This window comes from Juglans microcarpa x Juglans regia, chromosome 6D (genome assembly GCF_004785595.1).
Source record: "Juglans microcarpa x Juglans regia isolate MS1-56 chromosome 6D, Jm3101_v1.0, whole genome shotgun sequence".
Classification (NCBI taxonomy): Eukaryota; Viridiplantae; Streptophyta; class Magnoliopsida; order Fagales; family Juglandaceae; genus Juglans; species Juglans microcarpa x Juglans regia.
The window spans coordinates 26,888,086-26,912,112 of NC_054604.1; the positions used below are offsets into that span (position 1 = coordinate 26,888,086).

The following is a 24,027-nucleotide window of genomic DNA, read 5'->3' on the forward strand; positions in this document are numbered from 1 at the left end:
ATGCACCTTTATTTTTATATATGAGATGGGATGAGTTAAAGATTAAAATTAAAAATTAAATAAAATATTATTAAAATATATTATTAATATTATTTTTATTTTAAAATTTAAAAAAATTAAATTATTTATTTTATTTTATATAAAAATTTAAAAAATTTATAATGATGAGTTGACTCTCGATCCGGTCCGATCCAATCCAATCAATCCTACCATTATCAAATGGGCTAGTTTTTTCACATTCAACCCATCTTGGCCCAAGTCTTGACTTTTTATCCCATTTTCAGTCTAAATTATTATTAACATACAACAAATAGGAAAAAAGACTGAAAAAATGTGCAATATGTCAATAATATCCTAAATCTAAATAAAAGAAAAATATAAAAAAAATAAAAATTATCCATATCCATCCAAAAAAGTTATCAATCATACTAATAAAACTAAAAACAAAAAATAGAGAAAAAGAAATTTTAAAAAATCCCTAATCATCCAAACTCCAAATAAAAAAAAAAATTCAAAAAAACCAAAAAATGTAAAGTAAATGACACATAAAAATTATTACAATTAATCCATGCATCGAACCATAACTCACATACTTATAAAGTGATATTACAAATTACAAATGACTTAATAATAATAATAATAATAATAATAATAATAATAATAATAATAAGTGTCATAATAGTCTCCAAATCCAAAACTTGGAAGTTTCCACAACTTTAGTCTTTACTGCAAAAACATAGCAAACAAATAAGAAATGTCTTAGTTTAAAATTTTGTTTTTATGCTAATGAAAAAAACTAGTATAGTAGTATATTATTCTCAACTCATTCATTTGCATTGGATGTAGACATTGTATTCAATGTTTCCGTAGAATTTTTAATCTCCCCAACAAGTTCTGTACATAAAAGATAAAACAAAACAAATTATATAAATTTACATAACATATAAATCAATGAATCATTAAAAGATATAAAAAGAAATAAATTTGTTACATACTCATATCCAGCTGTTTCTCAAAACCTCCACCTTATTCATTAAAGTCATATGGCTAATTGGAGTGGAAGAAGAATGAAGTCAATTATGTGCACAAATGAGGCCCTCTACATCATCGGAGATAAATTAGTTCGAAAAGGATTAAGTATATGACTTGCCATGCTAAATGTAGATTCAAATGCCACTGTAGATACCGGTATTGCAAAAACATTACATGCAACTTTTGAAATTATGTGATATTTAACTGAATTAACCTTCCACTAATTTAGAATATCAAAACTCACATCTTGTTTCTCATAACTTTTAGCTAGGTATCTATCAACTTCTGATTTGTTTTACAAAGAGTTTTCCGACTGTAACCATTGCTTAAATAGGGCCAATCTTTGTGGCTTCCTATCCTCAAGCTACTAACTGTAGGATGTACATCTTCACGTGGGAGACTTGTGCGTTCTTATTATTGACTAGAAATGCTCTATTCTTCATTTTCAACATATGCATCATACATGCGGGTGAAAGCATTTTTCACCTTCCAACTCAAATCAACCGCTTTTGTTGGATTATGGACATACATTGATTCCAATGAAAACTCAAGATATCGCATCTTATACCAATGATCAAGAATAAGCCCCACGTACAACAACATATTCATATTATCCATGTTGCCCCAATATTTATGATGTTAATTACTAATTTGTTACTAATTTAGAGTATGTAAATGTATTATGATAGTTAATGCATAATGAGCTATATTAAACTTTTTAAATTTCTTATATTATTAATAAATAATTTTCATTGACCATACATGTTTTTACTTACTTCCAACTTAGGCATTTAACAAAAAATTTATCTAATAACTTTAATTAGATTATAAATGTAGAAGTTAGTAATTAGTTAATGGTGAATTGATGATAAGTTAATTAATTGATGTCATACATTAGTTAATTGACAAGATATTTGTAATTACATATTTAACATTTTATATTGTTAATGGTGATAAGCTAGATGAAAATTATATAATTATGTATACAATTATTATATAAAATAATATATATAAAATACTTAAAAATATGTATATGTATATTCTGTTGGTCCAGTCTGATCCGGAGTGGAAAAACCCCACCCTAGGATTGGACCAAAAATCGAAAATCTTACTTCGGATGGATCGAGACCAACCGGTCTCAATTTCAGTTTGGATTAGACAAGACCGAACCATTTGGTCCAGTCAGTTTTCTCGATCCGGACTAAACTCCTTACACTCCTAGTTGTGCGAGTATCATTAGTCTTTTAATTTTTGCTAAATTAATATTTAAACTTTAAGAAACTAACAATTACCCATCAATCTTTCATTAGAAAATTAACGAGAGGCCACGTATCAATCTTTGATTAGTTGATACGTGGCGTGTGATGTCACGTGATAATTGTGCTGTTATTTTTCTAACGGAAGAATTAACAAAAGTACCTAATTGCAAATTTCTTGTAGTTTAAATATCAATTTTATGAAAATTGAAAAGTGAAATATAGTGTAGAAACCCATATATTAATTTTTCAATTAATTCAATTATTAATGCAACACGTGTTTTTTTTTCGTAGTAACGAGATTATCGACATTATTGGTCTTGATTAGTTTTTCAGGTGTGTCTAATCAGTCTCGCATTCCCACAAATATCGAAAATAAAATGTATTTGTAAGTTCGTTCATTGAGTCAATTAAGAAATTACATAGATCTCATAATAACTAGCATGTTTAAACACTAACTTCTAAGTAGCCGAACTCGAATGATTACTCGACCTAGATCCTTAGATAGGCTCATTTGACTTATTCCGTATACACCAAACGGATCACACGCATGCACCCATCTCTCTTTTAAGATCAATGCTCTGAAATCAAGTCACCATACCCCTTTATCTACATAAACGGAAAAAAAGGCGTTAAAGCTATAAATAAATTTTATAAAAATAAATTCATAAATTAATATGATTTTATATAATACGTCATATTTATTTTATAATAAAAGTAACTTTTCAATCTTACATACCGCATCAAGTCACGTTAGTTTATGAGCTTATTTTTATAATATCTCTTTGTAGCTAAATCATTTCTCAACGAAATAAGGGTGATACCCGCCCCTACGAGGCGGGGCCACCCCTTCCCCACACCCTGTCCTGCATGGGGTGAGGGGTGGGGTTTTCACCCCCGTCTCCCGCCCTCAGGATACGGGGCCGGGGTGCAGGGCGGATTGGGAATCCACCCCGCCTCCATTTACTTAAAAAAAATACTGCATTTTATTTGGTTTAAAAATTATTTTTAAATGTAAAAGTAATTAAAAATACATTTTTAGACCCAAATTATAAATTATAAACTTAAAATTTTTAAATATGACTATAATTTAAAAACTTTGTAATTTTTAAATTTGCTACTATATATTTTGTGTAAATTGTAGTGTATTAGCTTTTAAATTATGTAGTTTTAAAATTTGCTAACGCATATTTTGTGAACAAGTCTAATAAATTGTAATATATATTTATATATACACAATTTGTAAAATATAAATATATATTTATGTTTGTATATAATATATATATATATATATATATATATATAAATGTAGGCGGGGGAAATGCGGGGCGGGGTTGGGCCCTCCCTGCCACCCGCCCCCGCATGGGCTGAGCGGGGTTGCCAGCCCCGCCATGCTGAGGCGGGGCGAACGGGGGCGGGCCAGAGGGGTGCGAGGCCCGTTGCCCACCCCTACAATGAAAATGAACAAAAATGGCCATCTAAGTGTTAAAAAAAAAAAAAAAAAAGAAGAACAACAGATGCAGCTAGGGGTGATAAACACTCTGGTCGGACCGACCGTTTAGGTCGGAACCGAGACTGGTCGGTCTCGGTCTACATTTTAGAGGACCGAAAAGTTTCGGTCCGGTCCACGGTCCAGGATTTTTTTCGGACCGGACCGGACCAGATCGGACCGAATGAAAAATAAAAAAAAAAACATTTTATATATATTATTTATATAATAATTGTATAATTAACAATATAAAATTTTAAATATGTTATTAATACTTGTTAATATTCTATAAATTAACAATATTATATATATATATATATATATTTATCTAACCTATCACTATTAGCAATATAAAATTTTAAATATGTTATTAACACTTGTTAATATTCTATGAATTAACTAATATATAATATAAATTAGTTAATTATATAGTAATTATATAAATTAATAATATAATTTTCATCTAATTTATTATCATTGACCATATAAAATATTTTTTTATTGAGTTTGTTACATAATCCACATTAATAAGTCACTTAATTTAATTTAGTATTTTAAATAATTTTTTTTATTAATTATTTTAAAAAAAATTATGCCGGACCAAATGGACCAATCGGACCGGATCGATAGCTATTGGTCCGGTCCGGTCTGGTCCCTATGGGTTTTCGGTCTGGAAAAATGATGGACCGAACATATTCGGTCCATCATCAGATCGGATTGAACCATTTGCACCCTAGATGCAACTAATTAAAGTATTGATTTTGTAACGGTTAGGCCACTTAGACACCTCATGTATATGTATTTCAAGGAGATTATATGATCATTTGTCAACAAATTATGATATAATTAGTGGCACAATATCCACATAAAGAATGCATGCATTAACGCTATAGCTAAGCCATTAGGTAATCAAACATAGTTTAATAACAAGTTAGATCTCTACATGATGATATCCTTGACCCACGCAGAATTTACATCTAAGAGAAATGATTTTTGCAGTATTAGGGTGTGCAAATTCCGTACGGCGTGCACTCCCTTTGAAAAGTAAGTAAAGATGAGACTTACATTAAAAATTTATTTTTTTAATAATAGATTTCATTTTTTTTAAAGGAGTGCGTAAGAATTGTACACCCTAACTATTAGTTAGGACTGTAACTAGTATCACTCCTTCAAAAAAGATTAGCCCTACAAATGTGTGGAAGAAAATTATGAGAGAAAAATATGCTGGAAATTAACCAAAATAGCTATTCTTGATTTTGGGTACTTGGTCGAGTTTATATATATAGTATCTGTAGTCTGTACACCTTGCATGCATGCAACCAAGAGCATAAACAACACTAGAAAAAATAGGCTAAAAAAGGTATTCGCACAACCTTGGCAACATCCACCAAAGGAAAAGAGAACCACAACTCTAGTACTTAGCCTTACACAAAGATGTTACTTCTTTATGCATTTCTTTCTTTATACAAAGCTTCAATTACAAGATTTAACCTCATAAACAATTTTTTTCAAAACTCTTTTTATAACTATATATCAAATAGAAAGCGATTATGTGTAATTTTGAAATTTAGGGAAACTCAACATTTTAAAAAATTATGTATTTGTTTAATAAAATGACATTATCATATTGGCCGGTTGTAAATAAGTTAAAAAAGAATTGTAAATATATCATTATTCAAATTAGCAACGAAAAGACCCAAATCCAAATCCTCCTAATGGGTGCTATGAACTTTGTTTGTTGGATAATCCTGCTCTATTGTAGGGGCCGACCTGCCCCGGATCATCTACTCGGACAAGAGGACCCTACCACCCTATTTCTCTCTTGTAAATTCACACCTACCATTGCAATCTCATCCAATAAAATTTACCCAAAAAAACAACGGTTACCAAAGCAAGTCGCATGGGGCGAAGTCCCCAAACCAAAAAACCTCGAGAGTTGTTTCTGAGGCTTTCTTATATGGTCAAAAACTAAAGCAAATCACTCAAAATAGTTTGAAAATCGACAAGATTCCCTCAGTAAAGTGGCAAAATCTAACTGTAAATAACACCAACTTACATGAAGTTCTAGACAAATAGCAATTAAAAAGAACAGCTGTCAGAGTATTATAATTGTAACATATACCCAAAGCTAGTATATCTCATCGTCTGGAACATCAGGTGTCAAGAACTTCATTGGATCTTTACTAATGTCCTCATAATTCAGTCTCGATTTCACCCTTTCTGGCACAGGCATTAGAGGAATAATGCTATCCCTATCGATAACTCCATCGATTATTCCATATTCAACTGCTTCTATAGGGGACATGTATCGATCCCTATCAATATCTTTTTGGACTTGTTCGAATGAGCGACCAGTGGATTCTGAAATAATTCTTGTGACATTATTCTTATTATGCATGACTTCTTTTGCTTGAATTTCCACATCAATTGCTTGGCCACTAGCACCTCCAAGAGGTTGATGAATCATAATCCGTGTATTGGGCATAGCCAGACGCTTGCCTTTAGTGCCACCACCAAGGATTATGGAAGCCGTGGATGCAGCAATGCCAAGTGCAACTGTGGAAACATCAGCCCTCACAAGCTTTACGACATCATAGATGGCCATCGTCGCACTGATACAAATAACAACAGACAAAGAAATGAGCCAGTAGAAAAAAGCAAAGTAGGGGGACCCAAGAATCCAATTAAGCTAACAAACAAGATGGCATCAGAGTTGCAATTTCAGTACGGAAATCATACTTTTCTAGGTTAATGATTGATTGAGTGTTTGGTGACATTAAATGAATGTTTTGACTTCAGTGCACCAATTAGCAAAGCATTAACATGGTATTTTCGAATTCCAATGGGGGAAAAAAGAAAAGAGAATAGAATATAACACAAGCCAATTCCAGACATCATGCATCACCACCGTGCCACTGCAGATGCTTACAATATATAAGAATTAACACCACTCTTCACACTTCCTGTCCAATTTACACCCCCTTCCACATCATGAATGGTGAGAGGTGTTGGTGGGGAGGATCGGTTGGGAGGGGGAGGAGAGGAAGTAGGTGACCTCACTGTAGACACTATTGCTGAGGGATGCGCCCGTGCATTTCATACTGGTGGCAAGTAACCATTTCAAATGCCAAAATGGTTTGGATGGGCAACATGCAGTACTAGTACAGCACATCATCCTCTCATTTTGTGAACCTCAGCTCGATGCAGATGGTGGCTTCCAATACCAGCCAATCAATGGGAACAAAAGTGTCAACTATGATGTGATTCAGCTGAGACCAAGGTGACACCAACAATATTGGCACATACGAAGTCCTTGTCCTCCATGTAGAACTCCACAAGGGACTTGGGAGACCCAGTGGGCCAGGGGAATCTTGAGGTGCTTGTTCCAGACAGGATTATGAGAGGTGGCAGTGATGTGTAGCACATGACGAATTCGGCAAAGCATCAATGGAGGTGATTTGGGCCAAAGACCTATTGGACAAGCACTGGGCCTCAATAATTTTCAAATTGAGGTTGCCTTTAAGGTTCAGCAATGTGTCTGATTTTCCTTGGCCATGGCAGATAAGAGAAAGAATATAAGGGCTACCTGATAAAGTGATAGGTAGGTGAAGGACGGTTTGTGATCATTGAAGGAAAGGAATATATGTAGAACACACTTTTTTGCATTGGTTTCTCTGAAAAAGTCAATGCTGAAAATCAAAGTCGGTCAGATCTGGTTTGGAGGCGAGAGGCTGCAAGTTTCTAAAAATTAAAGAGATTGCGAAGAAATAACATATCAAAGCATTATAATAAAAAGAAGAAGGTTCAAAAGGTTACATACCAAATTGCCAAAAAGAAAAAAAAAAAAAAAAAAAAACTATCCTTTGGCTCTAATACACTTTGACCATTCAGCCTTTCAAAACCACAAATATCCTCTTGTTTGATGTGGAATCAAATTAGGATGTCTGAGTCTATATTTCATACTAAGCCTAACCTTTAACCACTAGGCTGCATTCTAACGGATAGCTCTAGAAAGTAACCGGAAAAAGAGGCCACTTTATACATGGTTTTCCCAGACCCAATTCCCATTGCATCTAACTATAGCAACATGTCATGACAATGGTAATAGATGCGATCAATCACTCTATTGAAAAATATTTATATTTAACGCAAGCCAGAGAAAATTAGTTAAGGTTACAGTTGGAACTCCTTGAAATCTTTGTAAAAGGCAAGAACTTCTACTTTCCAAGCAATATAGGATTTCACACCACCCTAAGGTATTACAAACGCTGTAATACCCTAGACTATGTGTTTGTGTATGAGAAAGTGGTGAATGAGATCCCACATTGCTTGGGAGGGAGAAGTTCAAGCTCTCTTTATAATAATTTTCAAGAGGCTCTAATTGTAACCTAGACTAGTTCTTTAAAGATATGGGCATAAATGTAGCTTGGGTGTAATACTCCATATTATAAGGATAAGAGTAGGTGGGGTATGAGATCCTACATTGCTTGGGAAGGAGAAGTTCTTGCTCTTTATAAGGCTCCAATGGAGCTCTAATTGTATCATTGACTAGTTTTTTTTAGAGTATAGGCCATGTGATTAGGGCCTTCCACTAGAGCGTTACAAATGGTATCAAAACTTATCTCAACCATAAATGTGGGACTTGGGCCGTGCCACCTATGACGGACTAGCCAGACAAGGATGTCAGGAATTTAAGAGGGGTAGATTGTGATACCCCATATGATAAATATAAGAGTAGATGGTGTATGAGATCCCACATTGTTTGGGAATGAGAAGTTCTTGCTCTTTATAATGTTTCAATGGGGCTCCAATTGTATCATTGACTAGTTCTTTTGGAGTATAGGCCATGATGTTGGGGTCTTCCATTGAGGCGTTACATTGGGACTTCCTTAGGTCATTGCAAATGGTATCAAAATCAATCCCAACAAGAAGTGTGGGACTTGATGCCACCTATGATGGACTTGGCCCAACGAGAACATTGGAAATTTAGAGGGGGAGATTATAATAACCCCAGATTATTTGTATAGGAAGGTGGTGAATTGAATCTTATATTGTTTGGCAAGGAAAAGTTTAAGCCCTTTATAATGATTCTAAAGGGCTCTAATTGTAACTTTGACAAGTCATTTTGAAGTAGGTTCTGATGTGGCTTGGACCTTCCTCGAGTTGTTATAATCTCCTCCCTTTAAACCCCTATCGTTCTTGTCAAGTAATTAATCATATGTGGCAGGACTCTCAAGTCCCCCATCTTCTGGCTGGGATTGGCTCTGACACCACTTGTAACAACCAAGGAAGACTCAATCCACGTTTGGGCAACTAGTTTTTTTATACTTAATCTAAAGAACTAGTAAAGATTACAATTGAAACTTCTTGAAATCATTATACAAGAACTTCTCATTTCCAAGCATTGTGGGGTCTTATTATAAAGGATAATAACTTATCCTTCACCACTCTCTCATACTAAAACTTGGGTATTACATTATATTATTGAAGTTTCAGAATCCAAGCCCGTGTAACAAAATGGCATGTAGAGTGGTGCTTTTTTTTGTGCGTGAACTAGACATAGTAGACAATATCCTTCCTAATGAGGCCAGCTTTATGAGGCTTCTAAATAAACCTACAATACTATTGGAATTTCCCGTTCATTTTGTATCATCAAGAAAAAATGTTTCTGATTGTTTCATGTTTTCTTGAAGTAAAATAAATACTACATGCAGAAGAATGCTTCCTCTTGGTCAAATTAGTGTGTAAAAGCGTGTTCCTTTTTTTGCATTTTAGCTTTATGGTGTCTGGTTTACGTTTCTCCCGGCTTCCAAATAAGAAATGTTAGAAGAATTGGTTCTTTTAATTTGATTGGTCCACTTCTATTAGGGATGAGGTGGCTAAATTAGTTTTACTTAGATCAAAATTCATTGAGGTGGAAGGATAAAGTTCAATCTGGATGTGAGGTAGCTACTCCAATTAATAAAGAGCTAGTGGAGCAAGCAAAGGCCAAAGTTACTTTTCTTTATTTGTTTTTCCCCTTTTTTGTTTTTTTGTTTTTTTTTTTTTTTTTGGGGGGGGGGGGGTGAGCTTGTTTCTCTTTAATGCTTCATTCTTGGCAGATATATTGATATTTTCACAAGACTAACCCTTAATATCCATTTTTTCATCTTATTCTCTTCCATGAATATTTTTCATTTGTTTTGCACTTTTCATGCATACATAGTTGACAAATGAGTTACAGGCATTTTCCGTAGAAAGAACATATGATAAGTGCAGGGTTAATACAACTCGATCAACTATATGCCATCCAAAAACCCAACACCCCTGTCAGCAATGTCACAATTGATGCCTCCACATGCTAAAGGAATATTTAGTTCATAAACCAGCAAAGAGAGTTTGGCAGTTCAAATATGTAAATTCCAACATAACCAATTGTTTGGGTATGCTACATAGGCAACTCGTATATTTCCCGCACCAAGAGATACTACAACTCCGGATTACTAAGGGTCATGCCACAGTGTATTTCCTGGAAACTTGGGGGTGTTCATGTTCTAAAAAGAACAAGAGCATCCTTAGGTCGTACAAGTCTCTGGGAAATAGTCTACCTCTTCATCATTGACTTTAACTATGACTTGTTTCCTTTCCACTATCTTTTCTCTGCCACTCAAAAGGAAAATGAAAGAAAATAATCTTTACCTCAAAGCTCCGCCAGGGGAATTGATAAAAAGACGGATATCCTTAGTGTGGTCCTGAGCATCCAAGAGCAGCAACTGACTGATAATGGTGTCAGCCACGAAGTCATCGATGCTGCTCCCCAAGAACACAATCCTCTCCTTGAGCAAAAGCCCCATGGCGTCGGCTTCGGAGCCTCTAATGGCCGTCCCCGGGGTCTGCGGAGGCCCAGCGGAGAGTTCGAAAGTAACACAGCTTCTTTCTCGTTGCTGAGATTCGAAGGCTAGGGATTTGAGGGGTTTGGGAGAGAAGGTGTGGAGAGAGTTGTGAACGGAGGTTCTGGGATGGCATGCGGGAGTGGAGGGTATTTGGATCTTGAATGAAGAGAGATGGTGGGGGGATTTGGAGCGAGAGAAGAAGTGAGGGCATAGAGAAGAGGATGAAGAAGTGGACGAGACTGAGAGCAAATCCATGGCGTGGTCCAATTCCTAGGGAAGAGAGTTGAAACGCCAAGCAATTCAAGAAAAGAAGGAAAGGAAGGAGTTTGGACTTGGGTGAGCAACAAACGACGTCGACTAGAATTGCCGATGGCCTCTAGCTGGAGAAAATGAGTCGACGTGTCTTGTTAAAAAATAAAAATTTTATTTACAATCATTTTAACATATTTTTTATGGAGAAATGATAAACTACCAACTAGTTTACTACTCTCAAACTATTATTGAATAAAATAATATTTTTTTTAAATTTGATTTTGTTTTTTGGTTTTGTTTTGATGTATCTAAAATTTGAAAAAATTATATTTTATAAGGAAGTAATAGACAAATTGTAAATGAGTTGTTAGTGTATCATTATTCTTTTTTATGCACTCTATTAATATAAATAAATATTATTTTTTTATTATAAAATAATTATTTTAACCAATCATATTAATAAAGTATTTAAAAAATATATAAAAACAACTGTAACAACTCTCTTAAAAAATTGTGTAGTTATAACCTTAAAAAAGAAAAATGGATAGTTATACTCATTTCTTTTAGGATTGAAATATTAAAATAATTTTTATATGCTGCCTTCCAAAAATATTGATTTTTTGTATTTTAGTTTTAATTTTTTTAGTTATTTACATTTTATCTCTTTAAACTTTCACTCAATTTATAATTTATCTCTGAAACTATTAATTGCATCAAAGTAAACTCTTAAACTTTCAAAATTTCTCAATCCCCCCCTTTCGTCTACCAGCAACGTTAAATCTAACGAAAATTTATTATAAAGATGTGATTTTTATTTAATTTATTATCATTGAACATATAAAATATAAAATAATATATGCTATCAATTAATAATAAATCATTAATCATTAACTATATATAAAATTATTTTATACTTAAGTTGCAAGCAAGTTTGAATAATCTATGTACACAATAAAATTATTTGATATTAATTAACCATATATAAATTAATAAAAAAATATTTAATGAGTTGTAATTTATTATTAACTGATAGTATATATTATTTTATATTTTATATGGTCAATGATAATGAATCAGGTGAAAATTACATCTTCACAGTGAATATTATGTAAACGTTGTTGGTAGACGGAAATGAGAGATTAGAAAATTTTGAAAGTTCGGTGGTCTATTTTGATATAATTAGTAGCTTTAAAGATACATTATGAATTGAATCAAAGTTTAAGGAGTCAAAATGTAATTAACTATTTTTTTTATTACTTCAATTCGGAGCAATTCATTTCCCTCACTAATTAACTATTAAAAATATTGGCAAATTAATTGAAAATTAAATTTAAAATGAGTTTAAAAAAAATCTTAGAATATAAAATTTAAAAAATAAAACTAAATATAAAAAGGGCCTTGCTAACTTTACCTTGATATTTTCAAATACCCAATAATTTTATGCTTGTAACAGCTTAGTAGTCAAAATATGCCTTACTCTTCGGCTGGAGCTAGCTCTATTTATGTTACTTTCCCACGAAGATTACGAGTGCACTATTATACAATGAGAAGTTGTAATGTGTGCAAATTTCGTATATTTTTTTTCATAAATATAAGATTTACACGTGAAAATTATTTTTTTAATAATAAATCTAATATTTTTTAAATAGAATATGCAAAACTTGTATATAAGCTCGGCAAAAACTAGTTAAATGAACAGTAAAAATATCTAGAGCTATTTCCGGAGGTCAAATCTGTTGAGCCAAATACGCTAGCCATTCAATTTTTTTGCTTATTTGATTTCTTTCGTGTCTTTCTAAGCTCTCCTTGGTAGAACTGGAGCTCTCTAGTTACTATATGTTCTGTTGTCATTAGAGAAAAACAAATCAATGGAAAAATTAACATATTACATTTAGCTGGTGTATATCTGCCAAGTACTGTATGTTATGTTAACTTATGTAGTATATATGCATTTCATTCTATTCAACCCAATTCAAATTAAAGCCGAGTACGTTTATAAGTAGTTATGTTGAAGTAAAAATATATTTGTTAAAAATTATCATATTTTTTATGTGCATCCGTTTTTTAAATGTTTAGCTTAAATAAACTTTCCAACTACCATAAAAATAAAAATTGTAAAGAAAGAATGGAAATAAATATTTAAATGAAAATAAGATTGTTTATCTAAGTTCCGGCTCGAGAATCCTGATATACCCAAACCGAAACCCGAGTTTCAAAACCGGGCCAAAATCCGGATTGTCGGCCTGCTTTTAAAATCGGTTTTTAAAAATCTAGAACTCCGGTTCGTTTATTTATTATTATTTTTTAAAAATCAAAACCTACAGGTTATGAATATTTTTTCATGAAAAAAATATATTGATGCAGCATTCAAAATCTATTTATTTAATTTTTTAAATCAAAACCTATATGTTCTTTGACTACCAATAAGAAACCCAATGGAAAAGAGAGTAAAAAAAAACCATAAAATATATGATTCATTAGATATAATATGCATTTTCTTTTTGCGTTTCTGTCCATTTAGTTGCTAGAAATGAAAGAAAAAAAACGTGCAAACCCAGTATACCTGAGTTTTTCTATGCGGAACCCAAGTAACCCGGGCTGAGTCTTTATCGGTTATCCAGCCTGAATGAATAAAGATAAATTTAGAGAATTTGTTATCTAGTGATGTTGAAAAGTATCTAGCTCAATTGGAAAAAAGAGTTTTCTAGTCAAATTTTGGCCAAGTGTAACTGGTTAACTACTAATGCTCAACTGCATTTAACATTGCTAGTATAAAATTGTCTTACCCGTCTGTAATGCGATCCTAATAGCAAATTCCTACTCAATGCTAATTATTGAATATGCTATGCGGATTTTTTCAAGAGATTCTAGACAATCATTTTACTTGTAAGCAACTTTTATCTTTTGCTCAAGAGCCATAAGAGCATTTCAGGTAGTGAAATCTCAACAATGGCACCATTGATCTATAACTTTCAGTACTTAGTCATTTATGCAGAAATGGCCTCACTTTCTGTGCTGGCCACATATTAAGGTATTCAATATGTATTCAATGCTGCCCATTGCTTATCACTTTGATAGGAAAAAAGAAATACATTTGTCACTATGAAGTAAAACATCAAGTGTTCATGCAACAGTAGTAGTTTACTTATCACACCTGATCTGCTACTTTTAATCGATCCTCCAGAATCCATACTGTTTTTCTTTTCAACTATCGACACCTAGATGACACAATTCATAAGAAAAATTAATCAAAATTTGATTCCGCCAACAGGTTAGAGAAGTTATTTAATTTTATGCCACTTTTTGTTAAATTATATCAACTAATCAGAAATTCAACTCCCGCACAAAGTAAGAGCAAGATGTCCTTGTCGCAAGACGAAGTCTAGCCACTTCACTGAATCCAGAGGCATCTTAGTGAAATCAGGGGTTTTTGCTGAGAATTATTCTCTCTCCTTTACCCAAAAGTTTGGCCAATAAGTATTTTCAAAATGTATTTTTTTTTTTCTTGTCAATATTCAATCTTCTCCAGTGTTTATAAATGCTGTAGTCTTACTTAAAATGGATGCAACTTAATTTGGAAGCCCATAAAAAAAAAGTTGTTGATACATTTTTAAATAGAAAACCTACGGAGGAGAGCTACTAATTCAAGCACTGAGTCATGGATAAAAATTTACTGCATGCCCGGTACCAAAGACAAGAAGACACCAATAATGAAAGAAGTCGAGCATAAAACACTCACCTAAGAACTCTTGTTACTGATTGGCATGGACAAGCGATGTCTAAGTTGATGGAATCCCAAAACGGCTCCGGAGAGCATCCATTGATTTCTCACAGGATTGTGAAAGCTCGGTAATGGATGTTTTGCACGCTGAAAAGTTTAAATGTAAACAACAGATATCCAAAAGGGATGAGATTAAGGTTTATTAGCTGCTGACACAAAATTAGTGGGCAACCCTTGTTAGTATATACATGATCACTATGCTTGATATTTATTATTTCATCACCCATCAACATGTGCTGATGGAGCTGGATGATGCATACAAAAACCCATTTGGATTTTATTTACAGCTGACACATGCATGCGCAAACATGACCTCCTGCAAATGTGCAAACCGTCATACATAGGGGAATAGATCCAGCCTGGAGATTTGGGATTTGTAAATGAGTCATGAGCTATTATGCAATTCTGGATTAAGGTCCCTATTAGTTGCAAAGCATCATGTACTCGAAATCCACTAGTCATTAAGGCATATGCAATAAGCAAAGTTCCAAAGTTTTTTTAAAAGCAGAGTCATAACAACATACCACGAGTTGCGCTGGCCTGTGCATCTGCCATGAACTCTGCATATGAAGCCTGAAAAGGGATCATTAGTCACACTTGTTGAACAACTGAAAGGCATAAGAAAAAATCAGCTAGTGTTTGTGATTGAGGAAATACCTTCATTGCTTCCCGGCTTTCACTGATCCGTTCAAACATCTTCTTATATTCCTTCTCTGCTTCATCCATCACTTGTTGGCATGCTTGAGTCTGAATCTATGGAATTAGAATGAGAAACAGAGAAATAATTAGCGGGAAAGGCTTTGCTAAATAAAAAAATTGTGTAAACATATAGAAAATGGAAGGGGATCATACGCTGTATTTTGCGTGATAGCTTCAGAAAATTATTTACACGAACTTGTGTAAGCTTGAGAAATAGTAAAAGCATAAGATCAAATTGAACAATACAAAATCCAAGAATTCAAACTTAGTAAAACCATAATTACGTTGGAGAGATGGCTAGATTTTTGTCGAAGCACTCATCGGTGAACTAATTCAATGTCTTAAAATCAGGAATCATCGGATATCCTGTTATTCCTTTAGATATACGAATTTTTTGATTAATCCATTTGGAAGCTCATAAAACGAAAGAAAGAAAAGTGGAGAAAATTATTTCAGGTTTCAGAACAATCTTTTAACACTGGGCGAGAGAGAGAAAGAGAGAGAGAGACCTTGAAGCGCTTGTGGAGACGAGACTGGGAAGCGTCAAGGTCCTTGAGGATCTCGGAGTGTGAGTGGTCGATGTGGCGCTTGAGATGGTCGAGGCGTGAAGAGGCGAGGTCCTTGAGATCGGAGATGCTGCTTAAGGCTTTCAGAGGAGGAGGCAGCAACGTGTCCTCGTCGTACTTCGAGGCCGAGGCCGTATTCTTCTTCTTGGTCATGAAGAAAGCCGATTTCGGAGACTCGTTTGGAGGAGGAGGAGAAGAAGAAGTCGGCATTGGCAATGGCGTTTCCAGAAGCTCCGTCACCGAGGACTTGCGACCCTCTTTCTTCTTCGTCTCTCTCTTTCTCATATTTTCTGTGCTTAAAATTTTTGGAGCAGCGTTTTCTGTATCATGGAATGTGTAGTGGCGGGTATTTGTATTTCCAATTTTGGACGAAATTATGATTTATTTTTATTTTTTTAAAGTGTTATTTTTTTATTTTTTATTTTTTTGAAAGTGGGGATTGAGGGTACCGACCAACATTTCTCGAGAAAGAGAGGAAATAATTTGTTAATTGATTTGTGTACGGAAACTAATTCAAGTAGAATAATAATGGAACAAAAAGAAAGTTTTAAAAGAATAGTATCATATACAATTTCTAAAAAAATAAGTTTTCGGTACATTCTTTATTTTTATTTTTTTTTGTAAAAAAGTAGATTTTACTAAAATAAATAATTTTTTTTATACTTTTTAATGTGAGATCCAATTTTTTACAAAGAGACCGGACACGACTTGTACAAATCATTTTTTTAAAAAAAAAAATACTTTAAACTATTATGAAAAAAAAAATCTATTTATCATCATCTTCTCAATATTTTTTGACGCGACATTAAATGATAGATTTACAAGTGAAATATAATAAATAATTTTCAATCATTTAATACTGCATCATAGAATGATGAGAGGATAATAATAAAATGAATTATGAATAGAATTACTCAACTATTATACTATACATTCATAAATCTTAACTTGGATCTAAATTGTCAAAAATAAATAATTTATGATGTAGATTGACCACTTTGATTATTTTAAAATGCAAATTAGAAAACGGTTGAAAATGGGTTTGAGTTTTTCAAATGATTCTCTCCATATACCAAAAACAACGATTAAACTAATAAAGAAGTTAAGAACTCAATGAAAATGGCTCACAACTATTAAAAATAATTTAAGGCACATTATGATTGACAAGAAATGAAGATTTCGTAAAAGAAATAAAGCTAGATGAAGGATTAAACAAAGAAATATAGTAATATAGGGATCATTGTAATGCATGGGAAACGAAAGAACTGAATAGGAAACCAGATGGTCTCCACCTCTTCCAGGAAATATTCAATTACATTTAATGTTGCAGTCAGATCGAATGGTAGTACATCTGCTTCTATATGCAGATCACAGAGGACAAATTGCTTTCATCATGGTAGAGCACTCAGGGAGCTGTAATTCAAACCAAGGACAAGTCATGGCTGCATATATAGGAGAACAAGAAGCCCAATCCAAGAACCTAAAGAATATCATCGTTTTCAGCTTTAAAAGAGAACTATCTCAGCTTTAAAAGAGCCTCAAGGAAATCATGAATGGATTGCAGAAAATATTATTAGAGACACAAGATTAATGCTGGAGAAATTTGAGACCTGGTAGGTGGTAAAAATACATCCTTTTTCAGAATCGATAAGTGCATACAATTGCACAATGAATAGCATCCCAAAATCTTTTTAGAAGTATACCCTTGATCAAAATCCTACCTTATTTATTGAAATTTCACAGTGATAAGGATCTGCTTGTTATAAATTAAGGTTGCGCTTGAATGTTGAGATGAGTTGAATTGAGTTTTTTATGAATAGTAATGAGTTGAGATGGTAGAATGAATTTTGTGGGATCCACCTAAGATGAGTTTTAAATGTGTTTGGATATTAAGATGAGTTTTGATGTATTTATGAGAAGTTGAAAAAAATTGTGGGGTCTCACATATAAAGAGGTTTTGAGTTGAGATGAGTTTAATAATTTAAGATGTGTATATTTGGATGTTAAATTTAACTTAAAATTAGATGAACTAAGTTAAATTCATATGAGTTTAATAACCAAACAGGCCTAAGTTGTTAAGTAGTATAGTTGTTTAAATTTGAACTATTTACTAAAGACCTATTTTATCAAGGAAAATGCTAGATGCCCCGCTGGGGGCTCCCGCTGGGCTCTAGTGTTTTTTTATATGTGTTTTTTTAAAATTTTTTTTATATAGATATTTTTACTAATTTTAAATATTTAAAAAAAATAAAATAAAAATTACAATATTATTAAAAAATATTTTCTTAATCACGAAGTAGAATTTTTATTTTACTTCATGATTAAGGAAGTATTTTTTAATGATTTTTTTTTACTTTTTGATTAAGGAAATGTTTTTTAATAATATTTTAAATTTATTTTATTTTTTAAAAATATTTAAAAGTGTAAAAAAAATTTATATAAAAAATAAATTAAAAAAATACACATAAAAAGTACATGCTAAATCCAACGGGAGCTCCCAGCAGGGCTGTAGCATGACCCTTTTATCAATGAAGTTTATGTTATCTGAGGAAAAAAAAAAAAAAATCAAAGAAACATAGTCCACAGTATCGAGGCTAGCGTTAACTGAGGACTCTCTGATTCCATTTCAATTTCGACATTTTCTCTAAGATTCAGAAGGTTTTTCTTCTTCTTTACCAAGGCAACAAGGTATGATCGGAACTTGACTGTGTTATTGGCCCTAGAATAGACACAGACGCTCAGAATCCCGCCTATGGCTACCACTACTTCACCAACCGTTGAAGCCACCACATCTACGTATCACCACTTGTTCTAAAAGTTTAAACTGATAGGAAGAAGTAAATTTTATTATTTATTTTATATCTTAACACTTTCTTTACGTGTGAGATCAGGTTACTCCTCAATAGGTGTCCAATATGTAGAATATTTAATTAAATAAAATAGAGTGTAGAGTTAAGATTCGAATTCAAAATCTCTATTTTGATATCATGTAAAATTACCATTTATCTTAAAAACTTAAATGATGAAAAGAGATAGATTTTATTATTTAATCCATGCTATAAGTTTTGGTTTGAGTGACCTTCAGAAGCTTTCTCAATGCATTGGAAACAAATCTATGAAAACCATTATCTTTGGGCCCCGCGACCAAGATTGAATTTTCCGGTGTTTTTCGTCATTCACTCTTGTTTTTTTCTTTACAATCTGCATCCTTCACAATATCTTCTCCTCTCTTCATTTACATCATCTATTATTTCTTTTTCTCTTCTTTCTTTTGAGCCAATCATAGTACTTTTCACCGAAGTTTGGGCCACAGCTTATAATCATAAGTCCAGCGTTTCCTAAGTTTATATTTCAACTTTCTTTTATATGTTGCACTTATTTATTTTAAAGAATATGCCATATTCTTGAATTGGTAATATTTTCTACTTTTTCAAAATTAAAATTTATGATTTAATGAACTATAGGAACAAGCTCCTTAAAACCAAAGTTCTTTTTATATTTTAAAGTATTGAAATTGATTTCATATAAAAAGTCTGAAAAGTTTTTTTTTTTTTCATATCAATGGTTTAAAATCCAAATGTCAACCCTTAATAACCAAGTAATTTTGTTTTCCTTTTTAACATGGGAATTGAGGATACCATCATAGGTGTCCTTCCATGAACAAAGCATACATCATATTGTTAACAAAAATCAACAAACAACATGCTAATGAAAACAAAATAATCACAAAAATTTCTCCTTTTAACTCTGTTAGGCTAAAGTAGTTTATAAATTTGTTCTCCTATGTGAACTTCTAAAATAATCAATACCAGCCGGTTGGAAGTTACCAAACCCAACAGCAGAAGCACCTGCTAATTACCATACACACAGAACACTTGTTGTTACCATACATACCCAAAAACCAGCCTGAAAAGATCACCACTGGCTGCATGATTCTTCAGCAAGCAAATAAAATTCCTGAAGCCAGGTGATATAGCAGCCGGCACATTCACTGCCACAAGGGAGCTCTTTCGGCAGCAAATGCAATTTTCAATAGTAAACAGGCCTTATTTGATTCTGTCAGCATGGCTCTCTAATGTGTTCCGCCATTACATTTCTTCTATTATTTCTTCTATGGTACGTGCATTTCGGTTAATAACCATTAGGGAGAGAAGATTACAGTTGATCACATTAAGCCTCTCCACATGTGGCCATGTCTCTGTATGTCTCCAAAGAGCCCTTAATTTGGGTAGGTTCTTCAATTCCAATACCTTTAAGTTTGGAACAACTGGATCTGGAGCCAATGTTTGCATTGAACGATCACTAAAAAGCACATCTAACTTGTCACAGGAGCTTACTTTGAGAACTTCTAGGTTTGGTAGGGTGTAAATGAAGTAACCACAGGAGAGAAGAAATTTCATTTGGGAACATCGAGTCACTTCTATTAATTTTAGTCTAATAAATTTGAACCCAAGATGGCCAACAAGTTCTGAAATGCTTTCTAGGTGAGTCAGGTCTTGGAGATGAAGTTCCTCTAAATTTGGTAGTAGGTCAAAGTGAGCAGCACATCCTCCTGCTGGCCGTAAACTGCTGTTAGAGCCTGCAATGGTAAGTGATTTTAAACTAGCAAAGCTGCCAGCACTGGTAATGACCAAGTCTTCTAGCATTTCATTAAGTCCCCAACAATGACTTAAGACCAGGGAACTTGCATTACTGAGCAACTGATCAATCCTTCCTTCAGAAAGGTTAAGACTACTGATACTCACCCTCCTTTTGTCATGTCTAGTTGGTAAGGAGTTGGCAGTTGGACCAATAAAGAATTGGTACCTTCTTAATCTATTTATCCAGGAAAGATCATCAAAATTGAGATAAGGGATTCTCTTCAATCTGATGGATAAGATGTGTAATCTCTCGAGGCATTCGAGCTCTTCAAAGCATGTCAGCTCCTTTTCCACCTCTCCAAAAGAATGCGGGCTGTAATCTACACATTGATTTTTTTTTTTCGCAATTTTTGATAGGAAAATGCTAGGTCTACAGAAATTGTTTACCGAAACCATCCACCGAATGACTTGGCTATTGCCAGGTGGATAAAAAAATAAAAATAAAAATAAAAACCCTCATCTACCTCATCGACCCCTCATCTCCCTCATCGACAGAGTCCAGATTCCACCTACGAGCCCCCAACCCCCTCATCTCTCTCATCGGAAGCTACAACTTACAAGCCCTCATCTCGCTACCCTCCCCTCTCTCCCTCAAAATCTCGAGCACATCTCACAGAACCAGACGATCCCTCATCTCCTTGAAATATGAACCCTCGCCCGTGGCCTTCATCTCCCCGAGCCATCTCATCTCCCTCTCGGCATCCTCTCAACATCTCATCCTTAAACCACGAACCCTCGCTAGAACCCTTCGCTTCCAAAGCCCGTCGCCGCTCACCCTGAACAAACCCCCACCCTGAACCCATGCTTGCCTCATTCCCTCTCACCCCTTTATTTTTAAACCCCTTGAACCCTCCATCTCCCTAAGCCCGAACCCTCCATCTCCCTGAGCTCGTCGCGTGCCTCCATCTCGATTGGCAAAGCTCGAACCCTCCATCTCCATAAGCCCGTCGCTTGCCTCCATCTCTATTGGCAAAGCTCCATTTACAACAACAGAGCCTCTGTTGGTACATTGTATGTTTCACTGCTTGTCTCTAATTTTCACTTCTCTATTTTATATTTTCTGGCATGATTTATGTTCAGTTCCTATAAGTTTTTGCCATTGTTGATGGGTTATAAATTGTAATTATTAATTGTTTGAATTACAATTGTTGTAAATGTTTTCTGTAGTGATTTATGGTTATTGATTTAGCATTATTGTAACAATTAATATGCTTAATTGGAAAAAAAAAAATTAAAGGAATGAGAGTTGTAGTTTGAGTTGTGTACATTGTTTGAAACTTAGGAAGAAAATGGGTTAAGCTAGGAAGGAGAGTTGGTTGCGTACATTTTTGCTCAAGCTAGGTGAGTTAATGAAACAACAAAATGTAGAAAAAAATAAAGGGGCTCTGTGTTAAAAAAATCTTGTGTTAAAATAGAGGCTTTGTTGTTGGCTCTGTTGTTAACACAATATGCTGTTGTGTTAAAACAGAGGCTCTGTTATGGACTTTGATTACCTTTTCTTATTGGTTATGATTTACCTTCCTCTGCTAATTGAATGATACGAATACAACAGGTTGTTTACAAACTTGAAGTTGTACATTTCATTGATGATAACAAATATTGAAGTTGTGCCAAATGTGTAGATGATAACAAGAAGTTGTAGTTATTGGATGGGCATGAATTTGGTGCTGGGGTAGGAGTTGCAGTTGCTGGGTTCTACCCAACTTTGGTTTGGTATCTTTGGGGTTTGGACAGTTCTAAGATGTACTCTAATATTGACATGTAATGGATGAACATTTTTATATTTTGGGCAGTTTTGAGATGTACTTTAATATTGACATTTAATGGATGGGAATTTTTATGTTTTGGGCATTTCTTGTTATAAATTTGTAAATATTTTGCTTTTGAAAATGAATGGACAGTTTCAAATTTGTGTATATCTCTACATGGCAATTTCAGCTTCAGCTTTTACAGGATATTGCATTCCATGTAATTGCATTCCATCACAAAATCATGCATTACAAGATATTGTACTAATTCCATTAATACAAAAATGCATTACATGAAATTGCACTAAGCCTATTATAGGAAGTACGTTTGAATATTACATTACAAAAACTTAATGGACCAAGACACCACCACGTACTCCAATAATTTCCACCAAAATATATTCCAATAATTGTGTCTGTACATAGTCATTTCCACCAAAACATTCTTACTAATCACTACCATTTATACTTGTCCTGATAATCATTCTGATCCGATAGATGTAATTGAGATGGTTGGACCTAAAGAAACAAAACTTAGTAAGAACAATAATAAAAAAATTAAAAACAACATTAGTATCTCACGTTGACATTACTTGCACTGGAGGAGCAGTTGCTCCAATACCCAAATAATCCATTGTGTATACTTGTCCGTGTGTATACTATAGTCATAAAAAAAATGTTGTGTCAAATGTATCAAAATGTAATATCATAATGTATCTAAGCAAACTTTATTTTTTATATTTTTGCGAAAGTTTACCTGTGAAGGAGCAGCAGTCGCTCCAATTCCTAAATAATCCATTGTGTATACTTGTCCGTGTGTATACTATATGCATAAAAAAATATTGTGTTAAAACCAACAAAATGTAATAGTGGTACAAACTTTATGTTTTATATCATGTGAAGGTTTACTTGCGAAGGAGGAGCAGTCAAAGGAGTCGAAAAAAATTTCGGTGCATGTATCCAAACTTGATTTGTTATATCTTGTAACAATATACAATAGCATTTTTCACATACACAACATCAAAATATGGACAAAATATACATATTACTCTCACAACAAAAAACCAGGAAAGGAAGGAAATACCTGGGTTTGAGGAGATACATATTGTGTGCCGTTTATATTGCATTGATCTACTATTTGACTACTCTGCTCTCCAGGAACCTTAACAGGGCCGCATCGCAATCTCCTTCTTGTACTAGCTTTCTTAAGAACCTTCTCAACAGGGTGGGCTTTTCTTCTTGACGGTGGTTTTCCCTTACTTCAAACTACCAACGGACTAAGAACTGCACTTTTCCTGCCCTCTATGGAAGTAGGTGGATCAACTGGTTCGCTACCACACTGAGAATGGATGCCAGGGTACTCTAGCTTCAACTGCTCTATTTGGCTGATCAATTTCACACAACTGCTCTCGGCCTTTGAAGCATTCGAACACAGTTCATAGAATGAATTTTGGATCCTATCGTGCCTTTCTCCATCGTGGTTGCTACTCAACTCATAATTATTTTTTACAAAAGTGTATTTTCACTTTATATCTTTCCTCCACCAATCCAAGATGTATTTTGATGGTACTGTACTTTTACCTAGCAGAGCTAAGATACGAAGAGCGTGTCTGCATAATATGCCCCTAAACTCAAACAACTTGCAACTGCATTTAACATCCAGAGGATCTCGATCGACCAAAATACTGTACT

The 24,027-nt window shown here is 33.8% G+C and overlaps 2 protein-coding genes across 2 annotated transcripts; both read right to left on the reverse strand.

Moving 5' to 3' along the window:
- Nucleotides 1–5,765: 5,765 nt before the first annotated feature.
- On the reverse strand, nt 5,766–11,045 carry LOC121235051 (ATP-dependent Clp protease proteolytic subunit 4, chloroplastic-like). The gene is made up of 2 exons (XM_041131264.1): nt 10,456–11,045; nt 5,766–6,389 (listed from the first exon to the last, which is right to left on the reverse strand). The coding sequence occupies exons 1-2, from the start codon at nt 10,902–10,904 to the stop codon at nt 5,906–5,908; spliced, it is 933 nt and encodes a 310-aa protein (XP_040987198.1). The 5' UTR covers nt 10,905–11,045; the 3' UTR covers nt 5,766–5,905.
- Nucleotides 11,046–13,837: 2,792 nt separating this feature from the next.
- On the reverse strand, nt 13,838–16,282 carry LOC121233955. Its single transcript, XM_041129736.1, has 5 exons — nt 15,891–16,282; nt 15,340–15,435; nt 15,207–15,255; nt 14,641–14,769; nt 13,838–14,119 (listed from the first exon to the last, which is right to left on the reverse strand). Exons 1-4 carry the CDS (start codon nt 16,230–16,232, stop codon nt 14,681–14,683), a joined length of 576 nt encoding a protein of 191 aa, XP_040985670.1. The 5' UTR covers nt 16,233–16,282; the 3' UTR covers nt 13,838–14,119; nt 14,641–14,680.
- Nucleotides 16,283–24,027: the final 7,745 nt, after the last annotated feature.